This window comes from Sarcophilus harrisii, chromosome 1 (genome assembly GCF_902635505.1).
Source record: "Sarcophilus harrisii chromosome 1, mSarHar1.11, whole genome shotgun sequence".
Classification (NCBI taxonomy): Eukaryota; Metazoa; Chordata; class Mammalia; order Dasyuromorphia; family Dasyuridae; genus Sarcophilus; species Sarcophilus harrisii.
Window position 1 is genome coordinate 682,717,186 of NC_045426.1, and position 20,614 is coordinate 682,737,799.

At 37.9% G+C, this 20,614-nt stretch overlaps 1 protein-coding gene across 1 annotated transcript in view; it reads right to left on the minus strand.

Annotated features, from left to right (window-relative positions):
* TMEM132B (transmembrane protein 132B) overlaps positions 1-20,614 on the minus strand; it is a 640,218-nt gene that overhangs the window by 217,468 nt on the left and 402,136 nt on the right. The window contains exon 4 of the mRNA XM_031948416.1: positions 1,423-1,609. Within this exon, the coding sequence (XP_031804276.1) occupies positions 1,423-1,609 (187 nt within the window). The remainder of the gene's footprint in view (positions 1-1,422; positions 1,610-20,614) is intronic.

The window sequence follows — 20,614 nt, forward strand, 5'->3', positions numbered from 1 at the left end:
TCATTAGTCACTGTTACTTCACCTGAAAACAGTGCACCAAATTTAGCTAGAATTTGGAACTCTATACTTAAAAAATACTACACATTCTCTAGTTGTGTGAGTGACTTTACCTCTGTCTGCCTCAGTTTCCTCAACTGTGAAATGGCATCTACTTTTACATGGTTGTCGTGAGAATTAAATGAGATATTTGCAAAACACTTTGCAAATAGTAAAGAACTATATGAATATATTATTATACAACACATATATAAATGTAAATAGGAAGCAGTCTCAGAGGCAAGAATCTAGCAGTGGGGAAGGGAGATAGAAAAGCCTGAGAAAGGTTTCCTATGGTAGATGAGATACGAGCAGAGTTTTGGGTTGTTTTTTTTTTTTCCAACATATTATTTACTTATTTTTAATGTTCTTTTTTTTGAGTCCAAATTTTCTCCCTCCTTCCTGCCCCTCTTTCAAACACTTCAAAAGCAAGTAATGTGCCAGTTGTGCATTTGAAATAACTGAGTAGAAACCAGAGAAGTCAGAAGGAGGAAAAGGTGGTTTCTAGAGCATTTCAGGCATGGGATGATGGGATAATACACAAGTGTTGTATGTGGGAATGGGAAGTTCAGGAGAGTATACAGGTGGGAAATAAAGTATAAAAGCAGCTAAGTGGAAACAGCACCGGGCTTGGCAACAGGAAGTTTAAGTCTGATATCAGACAATTATTAGCTGTGAGTCCCTCTCAGTCCCTGAATAAGTCATAGTCTTGTGTGCCTCAATTTCCTCAAATGTGAAATGAGCTAGAGAAGGAAATGACAAATTAGCCCAGTATTTTGCCAAGAAAATATACTTACAACAAAATTTGAAGGTTAGAAAAGTTCTGAGTTTGAAGAGCTTTAAAATCCCAACAAAGAATCTGATATTTGATCCGGGAGGTGATAGGGAGCCACTGAAGTTTATTGAATAGGGGCAGTGACGTGATTATCTTATGAAATGTAGTTGTCTCCATGCATCCAACCAGGATCTCTCCACTGACCTCTGTGTCACCCTTGACCTTGCTTCTCCCCAGATGATTTTACCCCAAGATTCCCAACCCTAGCATATTTCAATAAAAATGCTTTAACTAATTGTAACACTTAGCCCTAGTGAACATGCATGGCAATCAGATGGTCGCAATAGAAAACAAGTGCTCCAGAGGAACCATTTCAGCATATCAGGCCAATAATCCACAAACGAAAAAGGATTCACACAATAGACTCTAATGGTTTCCAAGGAGCTGTTATGGTATATTGGGTAAATAAAATGTTATTGAAATGTATTTTTCCTGTTTAAACAACTTGCAGCAGGTGCATGGGAAGTGGCGAATTATCGAATGTTTCATGTGCGTTTGAATACTAAGAGGAGGCAAAGAAAACGTTTTTGTTACGAGAAGCTATTTCTTACCGTTGCCAGAGGAACGATGCCGGTAAATGTTGTCTGGCTGACGAAGATCTCTGAGACTACCAGCTCACCTGCCGAGTCTTCCTCGGGGTACTCGATCTGCCAGGTAACTTGCTGAGCCCCTGCCAATCCGCTGCTGTTGTCAATTTCAAAGTCCATCTGCAAGATCTCGTAGAAGGACGTGTTTACTCTGGGAAGGGAAAAAAAATATGTTAAAGCACAATTTAAAACCAAGCAGATCAGCAAAGCATCAAGAATGTAATAAACGGCCACATTTTTCCTTTGCAAGGCAAAGAATTACCGTCAAATTCAACAAGGAGACTAAGCACATTGATAAAAAACTAATTCACAGGATTTCCTCTGATGGCCTAGGCTCAGAGGGAAACTAACAGCCTGATTTTAGAACTTCGTGAATAGGAGATCCATTGCCGATTAAATGGGGCATTCAGATGACATATTATCTCAGGGTCTTTAAATCTCCCCATGTCAGCCAGCCCTGGGAGCCATACAAAACCACAGATGTTGCAAAATTACATAATTGCCCTCATCTGAATTTGGGGGCATGTTTCATCCTTTCAATTCCCTGACTTAGGCCAAACTATGCGTTTGGAATGGGAGGTATGACCTTATCCTTCCAGGCCGACCTCACATAACTCCCCCTTCATATGCCTTGTGCTCCTGCCAAACTAGACCACCTTTCACTGTGTAGATGCGCGTTCCAAGCTTTCCTCCCTCTGCTATTCTGTGAAGCACTGGATCCATTGTTAACATTATTATTAAGTCATGTCTTCAACAATTCATTAACAAAAAAGTATTTACTAAGCGCATACTATACGCCAGACACTTTGCTAGGGATACAAATATGAAACACAGTCCTTAAGAAGTTTATGTGGGAGATAATCTATATAAGGGAGTGATGATTGGAAAGAACCTTAAAGACTGAAATATCAGTAACAGAACTTCCCAAGGTTCTAATCATTTCTTCTCTGATAGCATCTCCATCCTTGTAGATCAGAGATCCAGTCAAAGTACCCTGAGAGCTGGCTACCATATCCAAAATGTCCTCTCCAGTCACTGTATCTCAGCATAACTAGTCCCCTCTTTAGAATGTACTGTCTCATTCTCAGATGAAGAAATTGAAACTATTTCTAGTCATATGAAATGATGCCCCAAGTCATTATTAATCAGAGAAATGCAAATTAAGACAACTCTAAGATACCACTACACACCTGTCAGATTGGCTAAGATGACAGGAAAAAATAATGATGATTGTTGGAGGGGATGCGGGAAAACTGGGACATTGATGCATTGTTAGTGGTGTTGTGAACGAATCCAACCATTCTGGAGAGTAGTTTGAAATTATGCTCAAAAAGTTATCAAACTATGCATACCCTTTGATCCAGCAGTGTTACTACTGGGCTTATATCCCAAAGAGATCATAAAGAAGGGAAAGGGACCTGTATGTGCACAAATGTTTGTAGCAGACCTTTTTGTAGTGGCTAGAAACTGGAAACTGAATGGATGTCCATCAGTTGGAGAATGGCTGAATAAATTGTGGTATATGAATATTATGGAATATCTGTTCTGTAAGAAATGACCAACAGGATGATTTCAGAAAGGCCTGGAGAGACTTGCACGAACTGATGCTGAGTGAAATGAGCAGGACCAGGAGATCATTATATACTTTAAAAACAATATTATATGATGACCAGTTCTGATGGACCTGGTCATCCTCAGCAATGAGATCAACCAAATCATTTCCAATGGAGCAGTAATGAACTGAACCAGCTACGCCCAGAGAAAGAACTCTGGGAGATGACTAAAAATCATTACATTGAATTCCCAATCCCTATATTTATGCCCACCTGCATTTTTGATTTTCTTCACAAGCTAATTGTACAATATTTCAGAGTCTGATTCTTTTTATACAGCAAAATAACGGTTTGGTCATGTATACTTATTGTGTATCTAATTTATATTTTAATATATTTAACATCTACTCGTCATCCTGCCATCTGGGGGAGGGGGTGGGAGGTAAGAGGTGAAAAACTGGAACAAGAGGTTTGGCAATTGTTAATGCTGTAAAGTTACCCATGCATATACCCTGTAAATAAAAGGCTATTAAATAAATTAAAAAAAAAAAAGAATGTACTGTCCCACCACCTTTGCCTCATGAGAATTCTAATTTCCTTCCAGGGATACTATATGTGCCTGCTTTTTCATGATGTTTCTCAATTCTCCAAGTCCTCAACACTCTTTCATATATATATATATATATATATATATATATATATATATATATATATGTATTTGTATATAAATATATATATATATATTTCTTTATATGTATATAAATATATATATGCTTTACATATATATAGCTTATATTGCTTGTGCACACATTGTTTTCCCAAATACAGTAGAGAGTTAGGGAAACTGAGGCTCCTTGAAGGCAGGAAATAATTCTTTTTTTTTTCCTGTGTGCCTAGAATGCCAAAGAATTCCTATCACATAGTAGGCATGGTAAAGTAAGAAGACCACAGTTCAAAAACATGGAGTACAGAACTGATTGAGAAGCTTTCTTGTCACTGGAAAAGAGAACTCTGTATATAATGTTTTACACATAAGTTTTTTATAGATATATGCTCATGTGCATATATCCATATATATCCATATGAGGATATGTTTGTGTGTGCACATGCACACACACCAAATAGATCAGCAAGTCTCATTTCTATTAGAAGCCATGAAGGGAAGAGATCAATTGATTCCCTATCAATAGAGTTCTGCATACAATTTTCTACATATATATATGTTCATATGCACAAATCCATACATATATATATATACACATACATGTGTAAATGTGCATGTAATCATACACAGGGTGATCAAGTTCACGTGGGCAGTTGACCTTGGAAATGGGGCAGACAAAAAGTTATCAAATTATTCATACCCTTTGATCCAGCAGTGTTTCTACTGGGCTTATACCCCAAAGAGATTCTAAAAAAGGGAAAGGGACCTGTATGTGCCAAAATGTTTGTGGCAGCCCTGTTTGTAGTCGCCAGAAGCTGGAAAATGAATAGATGCCCATCAATTGGAGAATGGTTGAGTAAATTGTGGTATATGAATGTTATGGAATATTATTGTTCTGTAAGAAATGACCAGCAAGACAAATACAGAGAGGATTGGCGAGACTTACATGAACTGATGCTGAGCAAAATGAGCAGAACCAGGAGATCATTATATACCTCAACAACGATACTGTATGAGGATATATTCTGATGGAAGTGAATTTCTTCAACAAAGAGAAGATCTAACTTAGTTTCAATTGATCAAGGATGGACAGAAGCAGCTACACCCAAAGAAAGAACACTAGGAAATGAATGTAAACTGCTTGTATTTTTCTTCTTCTTCCCGGGTTATTTATACCTTCTAAATCCAATTCTCCCTGAGCAACAAGAGAGCTGTTCGGTTCTGCACACATATATTGTATCCAAGATCTACTGTAACCTATTTAACATGTATAGGACATGTTGCCATCTGGGGGAGAGGGTGAAAGGAGAGAGGGGAAAAATCGGAACAGAAGTGAGTGCAAGAGATAATGTTGTAAAAAATTACCCTGGCATGGGTTCTGTCAATAAAAAGTTATTTAAAAAAAATTAAAAAAAGGAAGTGGGGCAGAGATGCATCAGTTTGTCAATGGTCTCAGCAGAGAAGGGCAAGGCAATTTTGTTTTGGTCTATGTCTAGAAAAATGGGGACCTGGGAAGGGGCAGGACCAGAAAAAGGATTAGCTATGACTGTTCATTTTAATCTGCAATGGAACCTAGTTCAATGATGGAGCAATTCATGCCAGGAGAAGGGAGATATAGACCTGCTCTCTCTTGGTTTCCCTTTGTTTAATAAATATTTGTTGAATCAAACTAAATTGAGTTGAATTAAAATTTCACACTCTCCCTCTTGAAGAATAATATTAGCATCAAGGTGATCATGAGCTCCACAGATATAGGGACTCTGCCTTTTTTATCTTCATCCGTCCTCTACCCTCCGGCACTATGATTTTCAAATAACAAACCTTCAGTACAAATAGAAAACACTTGATACACAGGAATGTCTGCTAAATTAAAGCGCTTCCAATTGCCTTTATCACAAGATGATGGAAGGAAAGGAAGGGGATTATCCTCTGAAAAAGACAATGCCTTTAAATGGTATTATTAGAATTTCAATATTTTTATTATGGAGAAGATCCCTTTTGTCACTGATATAACATACAGATTGTGTAGTGACTATTCCATTCATTGGTTAATGACAACCTTGTAAAAGATAAAAACTCTGAGAAAAGAAAAAAGTAAATTAGTTTCATTTTTGTAAAGACATTACCCAGAATCCTTGCTTTCCATTAAAACTATTAGGAATGTGAACTAGTAAAGGAAAGGGGTCAAGGGAGGATGTACCCACAAGATGTCCATGTTCCTGCCCAAAGTGAAATTAGGTCACACAGATGCCAAAGGTGGCATTTAGTAACAACAAAATTTGATAAGCACCCTCCCTTGTGCCTCAAACTCCCCCACCCCCTTTTTAAGTTTCCAAGAACAAGTCTCCCTCGTGGAGAATTCCAGTCTTCTTACATCTGTGTATCCTTCCATCCAGTGACTTTGTCTTCCTTTTAGTGCCTCACAAACAATACTCTATTTCCTGACTCCAAGTTCTTCCACTGGCTGTCCTCCATGCTTAAATCTCTCTACATCCTCATCCCTCCTTTCTGGCATTTTTTTTTGTGCCTCAGCTAAACTCCCATCTTCTGAAAGCAGCCTTTACCATTCTGCTTTAACCTTAGCGCTTTCCTCCTGACATTATTCCCAATTTTTATCTATAGATAAATACAAATATATATATATAGATGCACAAAAACATATGTATATGTATGTGTGTATATAGATAGATATAGTTACATAAAGAGTCATAGATATAAGCATAGACATAGACACAGACATAGACATACATAAAGATATAGTTATAGCACTCCAATAAAGGAGACCTCATTTCCCCGTTTCAATACAGTCCATTCTACTCTGGGAATAGTTAGAAAGTTCTTTTTGACATCAAGTTTAAATTGGTTTCTTTGCAGCTTCTTCCTAGTGCTCCTAATTCTACCATAAAGAGCCTTTCTGGATCTATACTGTCAGATGCAAAACAAGAAACATTTGAGAAACAAATATTTGAGAACATAACTGGAGAGAAGGGAGCTGATACAGTGCAGGAAGAGCCAGGGAAGCTTTCATAGATGAGGGGTCGCTGAAATGTGTCAAAGGAAGAAGATTCCAAACCCCTTGAATGCACCTGCTACAGCCCAAATATAATCCCAGGGAGACACTGCAGTACATCCGAAAGAAGGCTGTATTAGGAGTTGGGGATAAGAGTTAAATTCCAGGTTTTTCCTCTTGCTAAGTGGGCATCTTTACACCATTCTGCACATTGTGCAGAACTCCCCAAACCTCCATTTCTTTATCTGCAAACTGACATGGTTGTACTAGATCACATCTTGTGCTCTTTCCAGGTCTAAATCTTTGCCTTTCCCTCGAGGTTTATTTAAAAAATAGGGGAAGAAATAAGACACCCTCTTTTATTTTTTGCTGTCTATACCCTGCAGTCTGAGCAAGGGTAATAGAAATATGCACCATTCTAAATATACCATTTAAATGTATTAGTAAGACTGAACAAAACCAAATTGCATTGACCTACTCAAAATAAGATTCTACCCAAAAGAGTCATACAGCTTATCCAGGATTCACCTTTTCTCATTTTTTCCTGTTTATCCAGTGTTAAATATACATACATACACACACACACACACACACACATATATATATATATATATATTATTTTTTTATTTTATTTTCTAGTTAAATGAAAGCATTAGGATATAAGATCATCTTTAGTAAGCTTTTTTCTCTTTTTTTTTCTTCTTGCTGAGGCAATTGGGGTTAAATGGAAGTATTAAGTGTCTGAGACCAGATTTTGAACTCCAGGTCCTCCTGACATCAGGACTGATGCTCTATCTACTGCACCATCTAGCTGCCTCCTAGTAAGCATTTTTTTAATGTTTTTCTGTAGCCGACAGGCTGATGGGGATGATACACACTTCATTTTGTTCCTATTTTTCAGCTAGGTCTCCCCATTTTGAAATCTTTTATTCCACACAGCTTTGTGATTATAAACATTCAGAATGTCAGCTATCTAAAACATTCTTCTTAGCTTTTACAGATCAATGTTATTGTTAATAATTGCTAATGATAGAGCAACTTATTACAGAGTCATAATCTAAAACAGAGGTCTTAATTTTTTTATGTTAGAGAGTCTTCTGACAGTCTGATGAAACACATATGAACCTCTTCTCAGAATTTTTAAGTGCAGTAAATAAAATACATATGCTTGTGAAGGGAAACAACTAGATTTAAATAAAGCCACCAAAATATTTATAAAACATGTTCATTGGCTCCAGGTAAGGAATCCTTCTTTTAAGAGAGGAATAAATGAAAAAATATTTATTAAGCTTTTTTGCATTAGGCACTATGCAAACACAAATACAAAAAGAGAGACAGTTCTTGCCTTCATGGAGTTTACATTCTAATAGGAAAATACCACAGATACTCTACAGGTTAGTGGTGGCCAGGGAAGGGAGTTTTGGTCTGGGAAGTCACAGGGACAATGAGTTGATATCAGTAAACATATCATTGCCAGAAGCAACAGTATTAATTAAATTCATCTGGAAAAGAAACAAGGAAATGTGAGAAGAATCCTCATTAAGAAAAGGGCAGGCTAGAAAAAAGTGAACAAAGAAATTATCTAATAATATAGCAGAAACCTGAACCCTATAAGGATCTGGAAGAAGGTTTGACAAAGACGAAGTTTGTTCTGCCAGCCAACCTTCCTCGAGGTTTTGTATCACTTACAGAGAGAGGTGGATGCTGGGATACGTCCAGGGCCAGTGCTGCAAAGAACCAGAGAAATGGTCCTGCCACAACATCTAGAATCTGAGGCAAGACAGCATCCTGCTCTACAGACCACAAAACACGCCCCACCTTGTCTCTGAAGTCATTTAAACACTGGGTAAGCAATTTAAATGCCTGGTGTAAGCTGTCTTCCTTTCATAATCAGGCACTTGGGGTGTTTCAGACTGCTAAAGGGGCTCCCCTTACGTGTCAGATTGACTATTTCCTAATTAGGCTTCATTTTAAACATCTTCACCCAGCATGCAGCTTTTGCCTCTGAAGCTCCTTTCTCTCCTTTACCCACCCTCCAAAAAATCAGAAATCCACAAATTGGCTTCCATCAGTATATAGATGATTTCCCAAAAGTTGGGGACTTCTTCCTCAGTCAACAAAATAAAGGGAAACTTAAGAAATAATGCCAAGTCATGTCTTGGACGCCCCCCGGCTCAGTTCTTGAATACCAGTTTGTCTCCGATTATCTCAACAGGTTACGTGAAGGTCTCTGTAGATATTCAAAATGAAAATTCATGTTTCTTTCTCTCTGATTTATAATACATTAAGATATGCACTCATGTACATTTGCATCTGTGTATGTGTATGGGGGAGAGAGAAGGAGGAGGAAGTGGAAGAGAGAGAAAAGAGGGAAGGGAAGAAGAGAGAGGAGAAAACTGAGGGAGTAGTGAGAGGGGAACAGAAGAAGAGAGGAAGAAGGGAGACTCTTTTGGGTAGAATTGTTTTGAGTAGGTCAATGCAATTTGGTTTTGTTCATTCTTACTAATAGGTTTAAATGATATATTGAGCATGGTGCAGATTTCTATTAGCCTTGTTCAGATTGCAAGGTGTTGACAGCAAAAGGAAGGACAGAGAGACAGAGACAGAGACAGACAGAGACAGAGACAGAGACTCATTCACTCAAGTAGTAGGTGGCACAAAATCAGAAAAAAGTCATCAATGGGTTAATAATAATTCATTTTAAGCCATAGAAATTCTTTAAAATTATTTACAAATTTAGAGGCAGCTAGGTGGTGCAGTGGATAGAGCACCAGCCCTGAAGTCAGGAGGACCAGAGTTCAAATCTGGTCTTAGACACTTAACACTTCCTAACTGTGTGACCACAATTGCCTCAGCAAAAAAAAAAAAAAAAAAAAAAAAAAAAAAAAAAAAAAATTCACAAATTTATAGAGGAGTTATGATCTCCATGGGAGCAATAGAGCCAGCCTTAGAGTCAAGGAGACCCACATTCAAATCCTACTTCTGATAAATGCTGGCTATGTGACCATGAGCAAGTCACTTATCTCAGTTTGTTCATCTGTAAAATGGGGATCATAATAGCATCCACCTGACACGGTTGATGTGAGGATCAAAGGAGATATTTATAAAACTTTGTATAAACTTTAAAACTCTATATAAGTGTGAGGTAGTGATGGTAGTGGTGGTGGTGAGAGTGCAATGGTTAGTTGACACAGAGGATAGAATTCTGAGCCAGGAATTAAGAGGACCTGAATTCCAATCCAGCCTCAGACACTTACCAGCTATATGACCCTGAGCAAGTCATTTAATCACTGCCTGCCTCAGTTTTCTCTTCTACAAAATGGGAATAATAATAATGCCTTCCTCCCAGGATTGCTGTAAGGCTCAATTGAGAGTCAATTTATGAAGCTCTTTACAAACCTTCAAATATTAAAAGTACTAGCTATTAGTATTATTATCATTGTCATAATTCAAAGTTATCAACAAAAGATTGGGATGAAGTAATGCAATTTTCCATCCACAACTCACGAAGCAGAATTCATTCAGGCATGAAGAGATCTCAGTCTATTTTATGGAGATGTTTGAAACATGAGATTTTTGATAGATATATAGAAGACAATAGATAGTACAAAGAATACTTGATTTGGAGGCAGGGAGTTTTGACAGCTGTGGGATCCTTGGCTAGCCACTCCTAAGACATGACTCCCTGGGACTGATGGTATAACAGGAAAGCCATGACTCAAGAATAAGAAAAGCTAGATTCAAATTCAATCTTTAGTGCTTATTACCTCAGGAGTGTAGGTACATCACTTATCCTGCCTATAATCTAGTTTCCTAACTATAAAATCAAAAGGTTAGATTAAATAAATTCACTTCACTTTAGTCTTAACAATAATCTCCTGAAATTGTAATCTTCATTTGGAAGAAGGAGCTTTTCACACTGAAGTCATAGTAATAATAACCAATTAATATTTAAATAGTGTTTTAAGAATACAAATCATCTTACATGCATTATCTCATTTGTTATTCAGAGGTATATCCATTTTTATTAAATAGGCATATGGGCTATAATGCGTTCTCTGAAATCCATAAAAGGAATATCACAAAATTAATCCAGATGGATTGACATTCCAAAATGATGAGGATTGCTATTGAACAGGACAAAGATTGAAGGGAAAAATAAAAATAAAATATAAACCTGTCAGTAATCATAGCCTTTGGACCTGCCCTGCTTAGATCTATTGCACCCAGTAAATAGCAGAGACTTTATAAAGTGTTGTTAAATGAGTGGATTTGCTAATTAATTATACTTAACATTTATATAGCACTTTAAGACCGGAAAAAACACTTGATATACACTATATTGGTTGGGCCTCCAAACGATCTTGTGCTCAAATTAAAGATAAGGAAACTGAGATTCCAAGTGGTTAATTGAGTAAGTATTTGAGGTGAAATTCAAGCCCAGATCTTCCTCATTTCAAATCAAACACTCGATTTATTGCATGAATGAATGGATGAATAGTGCTCATAGTATATCTACAAAAATGCCTCAAAGCCCAAGATTGATGCTAATCCACTGATAGAGCCATGAGTTGGTTAAAAATCATTCTGTAAAACTATTTTAAAATATTCAAGAAAATGCACTAAATTGTTCCTAGTCTTTAAACTGATGAATCCACTAATGGGACTACATCTCAAAGTTATAGCTCTTCTGCACTGACTGTCACAATTTAAGAAGGGCTAAAGAGCTCATGGAGAAGAGCAACCTTGAGTCCATGACTCATTAGAATTGGTTGATAGCCTGGAGAAGAGAAAGGGTTGGACAGGACATGGTAGCTGCCTTCATGAATTTTAAAGGCTGTCACGTAGAAGAGACATAAGTCTTGTTTTGCTTTGTCCCAGAGGGCAGAACCATAAACAGTGGGTGAAAATTGCAAAGAGCTGATTTTAGTCTCTTATTACTTAGTAGTGTCCCAAAATGGAATGGACTGCATTAGTGGGTTTCCTCTCACAGGAGGGCTTCAAAAGGAAGCTAGATAACCACTTTTCAAGAACATAATGAGGGTTTGCTTTTCAAAGATGGATTAGGCTAAATGGCACTTTACCCTTGTAAGCTCTCAAATTCTGTGATTTTTTAATGTAAAACAATCTTTTCAACAGTCCCAATAAGATCAACAAGGAGAAGCAATAAAGATCTGGTCAGTTTCAACGGGCAATGATAGTACTATACTGCCCGTGTTAAATAAACAAATAATTGGTTGTCTGTTTTTTTTGGGTTTTTTTTTGCCCACCTGAGTGATATCCTTTGGCTGGATATATGTTGAGAATTATCAGTCACATCGAGACAAAATGTACAAATAAACCCCCAAACTACGTTTAAGATAGAAGGTCTGCCTGATGCTCAACAAACCTTCTGCTGTGTTCTTGATACGCTATTTCTCTTTATCTGCCCAAGGTTTTTCCATTGGCAATGTGATGGACCCGAGATGGCTGTGGAACCTCCTACACAGCTATAGGTTTAATGAAAGAGACACATGGAATCAGAAGAAAGCCCAGTATCTTTCCTTACAGTAATTTCACTTGGCTGCCAAAATACAGAAATTCAAACCCATGTACCATCCACAATACTCCAGCACCACTCCACCCCACCCCCAAAATAGTCTCCCCTGTCTGGGATTCTCTACATATTCATCTGCTAAAACTCCTTTAAGAGAAAGTTTGTTCTGTCAAAAGCTTTAATTTTTATATGATTTTATATAAATTATATAAATTTTATGTATAATTTATATAAATTATATAAATTTTATATAATTGAAACTCTAATGTCTCTCCGGACTGCAGGCTTTGTGACCAGAGCTGGGAGCTGTTTCTAATCCCTTCTGGATCGTGGGTGTTCTGTGGGCGTAGGGTGAAGATAATACCAGAAAAGTGAAAATTCAACTGGGAAAGAACTAAAGCCTCCCCTCGCTCTGTTAGCAGTCCCTTAATCTTGCCAAAGCCCCACTACAGTCTTACAAAGGTCTGGAGATCATTCTTGTAGAAACAGAGTTACTTGTACCGAGGAGAGAAGAATCGGTCCCTTGCCAGAAAAAAAGAAGGTTGTCTGGGAAGTTCCACTTTACCTCCTCCCCAGGGTTCCCTCCCTGTTCCCTCCCTGTCATATTGGCTGGCTAAAACTCCATGAAAACTTAGGGTTGGAGAAGCAATAAAAATAAAACTAGAATTACTTTTATAAACACACACACACACACGCACACACACACACACACACACACACACACGAGGTTATTTCCTACAAGCCAGAGGAAGGAGATCTTATAATTTTCGGCAGCTGGCATGCTTGCTAATAAGTCCATTTCTATGGAAATGAGTTCATAACTATTAATTTTGCCCGGTTCCTGATCTATTCTTGATGAGCCTTTCAAATTTAGAAAAGCACTTCATGATTCTCTCAATTTGGTAATTACCAGCTCCCTTTGATGAATCCAGCCCAATGTTTCAGACATGAGATATTCATTAGACATACTTCTTTTGGGCCGGAGGTAGGGGGATGAGCAATGGGGAATGGCTCAGCTTTCTATTTGCCCTAAAAGCTAGAGTCACCAGCTTTGTCCAAAGAGAAGGCTTATTTCATTGGACACCCCAGTGTCAATCAATTCCATGTCTCTCTCACCAAGACTATATGGAGCCCATAATTAGGGTGGAGGTTGCTGGGAAAGGGGGATTTGGACTGCCTTCATTCATGACTTAGTCTTGGCAGCAGCAAAGAAAGGAGGAAGGAAAAGGATGTGGGGAAGGGAAGAAAAACTGGACATTGTATCATGGAGTCTTGTCCCATCATTTCTCACCATACTTAGATCCCTCCTTGGCCATGATAACTCATGAGATTGTTGTCTCCCATCATTTGAAGGCACCACCTCCTAATCTTTGCCTCTTAGAATTCCTTTTCTTCAAAGTTTAGCTCAATTGCTTTCTCCTATAGCTGGCTCTTCCTGATCTATTCACTTATTTATAAATTTCCCTTTCAAAAAAAAAGGAAGAAAAATACATTTTATTTAATGTGTGTATGCAACACACATGTGTTGTATTTCATGGACAGGAACTCTCACATTTGGTTTTTTATTCTCAGCACCTAAGTGTCTGGTACATAATGTCTGCTTAATGAAAAAAAAGAAGGATGAATGAACAATTGGAAGGAAAAGAAAAAAAGAAAGAGGGAAGGAAGAAAAAAGGAAGGAAGGAAGGAAGGAAGGAAGGAAGGAAGGAAGGAAGGAAGGAAGGAAGGAAGGAAGGAAGGAAGGAAGGAAGGAAGGAAGGAAGGAAGGAAAGAACAAAAGAATAAAGAAAGGAATAGAGGGAGGAGGGAAGAAAGGCCAAGGAAGGAAGGAAGGTAGGAAGGAAGGAAGGAAGGAAGGAAGGATGAATGGATGGAAAGAAAGGAAGGAAGCAAGGAAGAGAACAAATGAAGGAAGCTTCCAGAAGAAGATGTGATTTTAGCAAGGACTTAAAGTTTCATTCTATCTTCATGATCTCAATACCTAATAAATTGCCTGGCATATAGTTAGAGTTTAATAATGATTAACAATCATTATTAAATAACAAGATATTTTAATAAAATAAGATAAGATAATAATAATCATTATTAAATAATGAGTTGAATAATGATAAATTGTTAGTTTGGTTTTTGTTGTTGTCATTGTTGGGTTTTTGTTTGATTGTTTTTAAGAGAATAAAATATCATTTAGTCTGAAAATAATGGTTGTTTTTTAAAGTTGGAGAGTAAACATGTTAAATTTTGTCCAGTTCTTCAGCTAGGCTCAGAAATTATATTGTTTTCTACAGTCTCACAGCTAATATTGGAATGTGATGCTAAAACAGCAATATCCTCCTCCTCATATAAGAAGATTTCTGACAAAGGAACAAGATGGTTCTTATCTATCGCTGGATTGTAAGTTCTGAGATTCACAGATTTTGAACTGGAAGAAATTTCAGAGACGATCTAGTCAAAATTTCTCATTTTCCTAATAAGAAAACTGAGGCATACAAAAACAGAGACCCATCCAAGTTCACACAAGAGTCAAACCAGGATATGAAGTCAGACTTTTAAACTCCAGATCTAGCTCTCTTTTCACTACACTATAAGATGTCTCCAAAAACATCCTTTTGAAGGCACAGAGATGTGTCTTCATAATCATTTCTATTAATCATGGTCCTGCCTTCTCAAACACAGTTGGAAATTATTCATTGGCTTAATAAGTCTTCCAGAATTGTAACTTTAGAATCTATCAAAATCCATGGCCAAGCCTTGCTAAGCTTGGATAAGCTCACTACCTGAGTTCAAGATCCTAGAATCACAAGGTCATTGGCCTAGAACTTGAAGGGATCTTAAAAATCATAGGTCCAGCAGGATGAATATAGAGAGGCTTGGAGAGACTTACATGAACTGATGCTGAGGGAAATGAGCAGAACCAGGAGATCATTATATACTTCAACAACAATACTATATGATGATCAGTTCTGATGGACGTGGTTCTCTTCAACAATGAGATGAACCAAATCAGTTCCAATTGATCAGTGATGAACAGAACCAGCTACACCCAGCGAAAGAACACTGGGATACGAGTGTGGACTGCTTGCAGTTTTGTTTTTCTTCCCAGTTATTTTTACCTTTCTAAATCTGATTTTTCTTGTGTAACAAGAGAACTATACAAATATGTACACATATATTGTATTTAAGATATACTTTAGCATGTATGAGACTGCTTGCCATCTAGGGGAGGGAGTGGAGGGAGGGAGGGGAAAAGTTGGAACAGAAGTGTTTGCAAGGGTCAATGTTGAAAAATTACCCATGCATATGTTCTGTCAATAAAAAGCTATTAAAAAACGATAGGTCCAACTCAGTCAGTCTAGACCTGAATATCTACTTTTGTTTTTATTCTCATCCCAGGACCTTCTATGTCACTACAGACTTAACCAGAACTGAATCAGACTCAGTCTCTCATCTCTCAGCTCCCATCCTTAATACCAGAAACTTCTTCAAAAATCTCCCATTGATACTCCCTACCTCATGGCCACGCTCCAGGCATGACCTCTACTTATTCTTACCTTGAGCGAGGTGGGACTCCTGGGAATTCACAAGAAATATCACCCCTACCACTATTTTGGAACCTTGAAATACTAATGGCCATCTTCCCTCAACTGACTGCTTTCCAGCTATTTATACTCTATTGGATTCAATTCATTCATTCATTCATTCATTCCTCTGTACTGCCCTTCAAATTTTCTCCATTCAAGTAATTCTGACTCCCTGACTGCAAATGTACAAATTCTATTCCCCATTAGCAATTCCCATTCCCTAAATTCTATCTTATTCTCAAGCTATCCATTCCTTTCACTGTGTTCTTATGAATTCTTTTATCCTCTAGCTTTTCTTTTCTCATTCTATCCATCTTATAGCACTAAACTAAGATCTAACTCTCTCCTCATCACATGGTGTCAATGGCTACCCTTTCCAATACTGATTGAATTCTCATTCATACCTTATATAATGATAATTGTGGGATAAGCAAAATATCCTTCATTCCCCATTACTACTTCCAGACTTTCCTTTGACCACCATCATTTGGTGGTCAAATTAAACAACATCATAGTGTTCCCTCCCTTGAAATTCAGGTTATATAAAATTGATCACCCAATACTATTTCTAGTGGCTATCCTCCATCTGTTCCTAGGACTTTAGGAACATCTCATCAATGCTTAGGAGAAGGATGGTTTGGAGCAGGGAAACTGAGACCTCAAGAAATTAAGTGATTTATCTGTATAGGAAGTAATAGCAGAAAGTTGGAAACCCCCAATTTCAGATCAGGGCACTTCTTAGAAAAGCTAGATGACTATTATAGGCTATTTCAAATGGAAGATGGGTTGGCCTAGATGGCAATTTGGGGGTCCTTTCAAATTCTGAGATTTGATGAATCTGTGATTCTTTTTTTTAAACTGCCAAAGCTACCTTTGTATTTGGTGCAAGCAAGTGACCTTATTTTCTGCATCGCCAACATCTCTCCATCATGGAAAACAATAAATCCTGATAATGAGCAAACACTTGCAGCATCTCCACTAGCTCAGCTGCCAGTGCCCCGAACTGTTTCTCACTGTTAACAGCTCACCCAAGTTCTAGCTTATTTGATTTTATCAACATCATTGTGACAAGTCCAGAGACAGCTGAGACAATGACCTCAATTATTTTTATTTGCTTCTGTCTAGCTGACAACTGTTCAGAAAACCTTTCCTGTAAACAGAGGTTTGGGAAACATCTTTCTCATATCCAAGGTAGGGGAGGTCAGGTAGAGGGAGCTCTCTCACTGAGGTTGCCTAAGAATTAAAAGGCATCCTATTTTTCCCAGAGACACAGGTTTGGAAATAGACCTTAATCTCATGCCATTGGAGTATCAGGTGAAGGAAAAAGGGATGTTTTGCCTGGAGAAAAGAAGACTGAGGGAAAATATGAGAGCTGTCTTCAAGTATTTGGTGGGCTGTCACAAAGAAAAGAGATTAGCCTTGTTCTCCATGGTCTCCCAGGGGGCAGAGCCAGAAAAAAATGAGTGGGAAACAGGGAGACATTTATGCTTGATGTCAAGAAAAATTGCCTCATTATTGAAAGGAAAAGGGACTGGGCTTGTGATTTCATTTGCCTAGGGAAATCTCAGAAGAGAAATTTCTCCCTACCAATTCAAGTCTGGCAGTTTCTATGCAATTTTTAGTCTCTGAGAATAGTCACTAAAGGGTTAAGTAACTTATCCCAAGTCATAAAGCCAGTATGGGTTGGATCTTCTTGATTTAGAGACCATTTTACCATGGCTGCCTTTCAATAATTATAGTAATCCCAAATTAGAAAGGGCTGCTTCTGGAAGCTGTGGGTTCCCTTTCTCTGAAAGTTTTCAAGAAAAAGCTAAAAGATGACCAAACTTTGGAGAGGTTACCAAGTCATTTTCATGATTTCTTTCTATTAGAATGTGAACTCCTTGAGGGCAGGGATTGTTGCTTGATTCTCTTTGTATACCCAGCATTTAGCCAAATACCCAGCATATAGTAGGCACTTAATAAATACTTGCTGGTCAACTGATTGATGGTTTAGAAGGGATTATTGGAACAATGCAGTTAGGGAAGATGTCCTCTGAGATTCTTCCTGATGCTGCCATTCTGTGAAACCTTCATCATGTACAATTTGCACAAAGCTTCCATTTCTTATTCCAGCACTGAGTGAGTACATTTAGTATTTAGAAAAATGTCCAGGCAGGTGCCATTTTTAAAAAATCAATACAAAACAGTAATTCCCATAGTTAATGAAGTACAAAACACAAAGGGGCAGCAGATATAAAAACAAAATAATTCTGCCTTGGGGGCAGGATTACATTCATTCTCCTCCTGGGGGTCAAAGATGAAGGGCAATACAGAGATTTAATCAGGAAGACAATGATGTGCTGAGAGAACACAGGTTAGTAGACTTTGTTACTACCAAATTTGAAGCCTGAGCTCCAACCAATCCAAATTGTTCATTTATTTGAGTCAATGCCTTGGAAACCCCTATCTTGGTTACCGCTCTTACCATCATCTCTCACCCCAATCTAGGTCCACTATCTTCAAAGGGCAGCAAAATACAGATATAAGACTTGCCACACAATGAAGAAGCAAAGGAACTGGGAGTGCCAATACTGGAGAAGAGAAAACTCAAGGGGAATATTCTAGATATCTTCAAAAATTTGAAGGATTGCCATGGGATGGAAAGGATCAGCCCTTTGATTTGCCCCAAAGGGCAGCATCTGGACCAAGAAGTGGAGGTTTAGCAGAGGCAGATTTTGGCTCAGTGTAAAAGAAGGAACTTTCTTAAGAATCAGTGGTCCAAAAGTACAATGCTGAGCTTAGTAGCTCCCTTAATAGAGGTCATCGAGAGGTGATTGAATGAACATTGGTCAGGGCAGTGGTGGAGTAGATTCCTTTTCAGGCATAGGGTAAGAAGTTGAGATGAGTACAAAGAACACGTCTACTTGCTCAATTGATTGAGGGCTTCCCAGAATGCAAATTTACTGAGTGGTCAGCAAGATAATGAGAGCTTTAAGATTAGGCTAAGAGTTCGTTTTTTGTTTTCTTTTTTGTTGTTGTTGTTTTTGTTTTGTTTTCTTCTTATTCCAGAAGCAGCAGGGAGTCAATCTGCTAGGCCCTGAGCCCACTGTTAAATTTCCAATGTGAGCATTTACACTTTGGAAATCACAACTGCCATAAATCAGGCCTTGATTTATTGTTTGATTGATTTTCTGGATTTAAGAAAGTTATGGAAATTGTCAATAAGAGATTAAACTTTAAAATGTGTCCTGCATATGTTTGGGGAAGAGGTGAAGTCAGTTGTTAAACATTCACCAGTTGAAGATTCAGAACTATTTTGGGGAAGATGATTTTGGCATGTGTGTAGAAGATGATTTAGACACTGTGAAATCAATTCTACCTCACAACATCTCTCACATCCATACTCTTCTCTTCATTCACACAGTCCCCACTTTGGTTAAAGCCCTCTTCACCTCCTGCTTGACTATCACAATTGCCTCCTATAGGAGACATGTCAAACACTGAGCCTACAGGTGTCCTTGTGGACCACAACACTCCCAAGTAATTCTTGAACAAAATTTAAATATGATTGAGAAATATTTAACAAAATAATTAAAATACAATAAAACTAGATATTACATTTTAAAGCTAAATCCATTTGCAGCCTGCTACTGGGATCCTTACATACAGATTACATACAAGTCCCCATTTTTATTTGAGTTTGACACCACTATCCTATAATAATCAGTCTTCCCACTCTCTTTATCACTTTTTCTGATCCATCCTCACAGTTATGGGAAACCTTTTTTCTGCTATTTGGGTATTTATAATATCATTCGCAGGCCATCCAAATTATCAACTTAACTCAAGCAGTGGGAGGTTGCTGCCACATGCCAAAAATCCCAAAAGGGCTAAACCAAATGATTTCACAAACTTTAAGGCCCATGGGTTGGACTTTCCCCACCCCTGTTCTACAAGTTCCCAAAACCATCTCACTAAAGTAGAAGTTTGACTGTCTGACTCCCTTGCCCAAGAATCTTCCATGGCTCCCTATAGAGGATAAATAAAAATCCCTAACTTGGCATTTAAAGCCCTGTCCAATTTGCTTCCAAGCTATTTTCCCAGCTTCCTTTGCTATTACTCTTTCTAGCATTATATCTTCCATCATAACAAATTTATTGCTATTTCTTGAACTTAGCCTTTCATATTGCCTTAGCATTGACTGTCCTGTCTGGTATCCATTCCCTTCTCATTTTCTCCCTTTTAAAATCTTTTTCTTTGTTTAAGACTCAGAATGCTGTTACCTACTACAGAAGACTTTCTGCAGAAGCACTTTACAATGTAATTCTCACCAAAACCTTGGGAATTGGCTGCTATTGTTGTTGAATCACTCCAGTCATGTCTGACTCTTTATGACACCATTTGGGATTTTCTTAGCAGAGAAGTTGCCAATTTTCCATTTCCTTCTCCAGGTCATCTTACACGTGAGGAAACTGAGGCAAAGTTAAGTGACTTGGCCAGGGTCACACAGTAAGTGTCTGACATTGGATTTGAATTCAGAACCTTTCTGCCTCCAAGTGATATACCATCTACTCCTTTACCTAGCTGCCACATAAGTCACATGTGTACAAATGAAATGCTATGTGGTACGATTAAAAAAGCCCTGGACTTAAAGTCGCTGGACATGAGTTCAAGCCTCAACTCTGCTATTTACTAGGTAATCAATCATTTCACCTCTCAGTTCCTTCACCTGTCAAATGGGCATAATGACATCCATATAAGCTAAATCACAATGCTATTATGAGGAAAGAATTTTTAATGTGATTCATTACTAATGGAAACTATTAGACCATA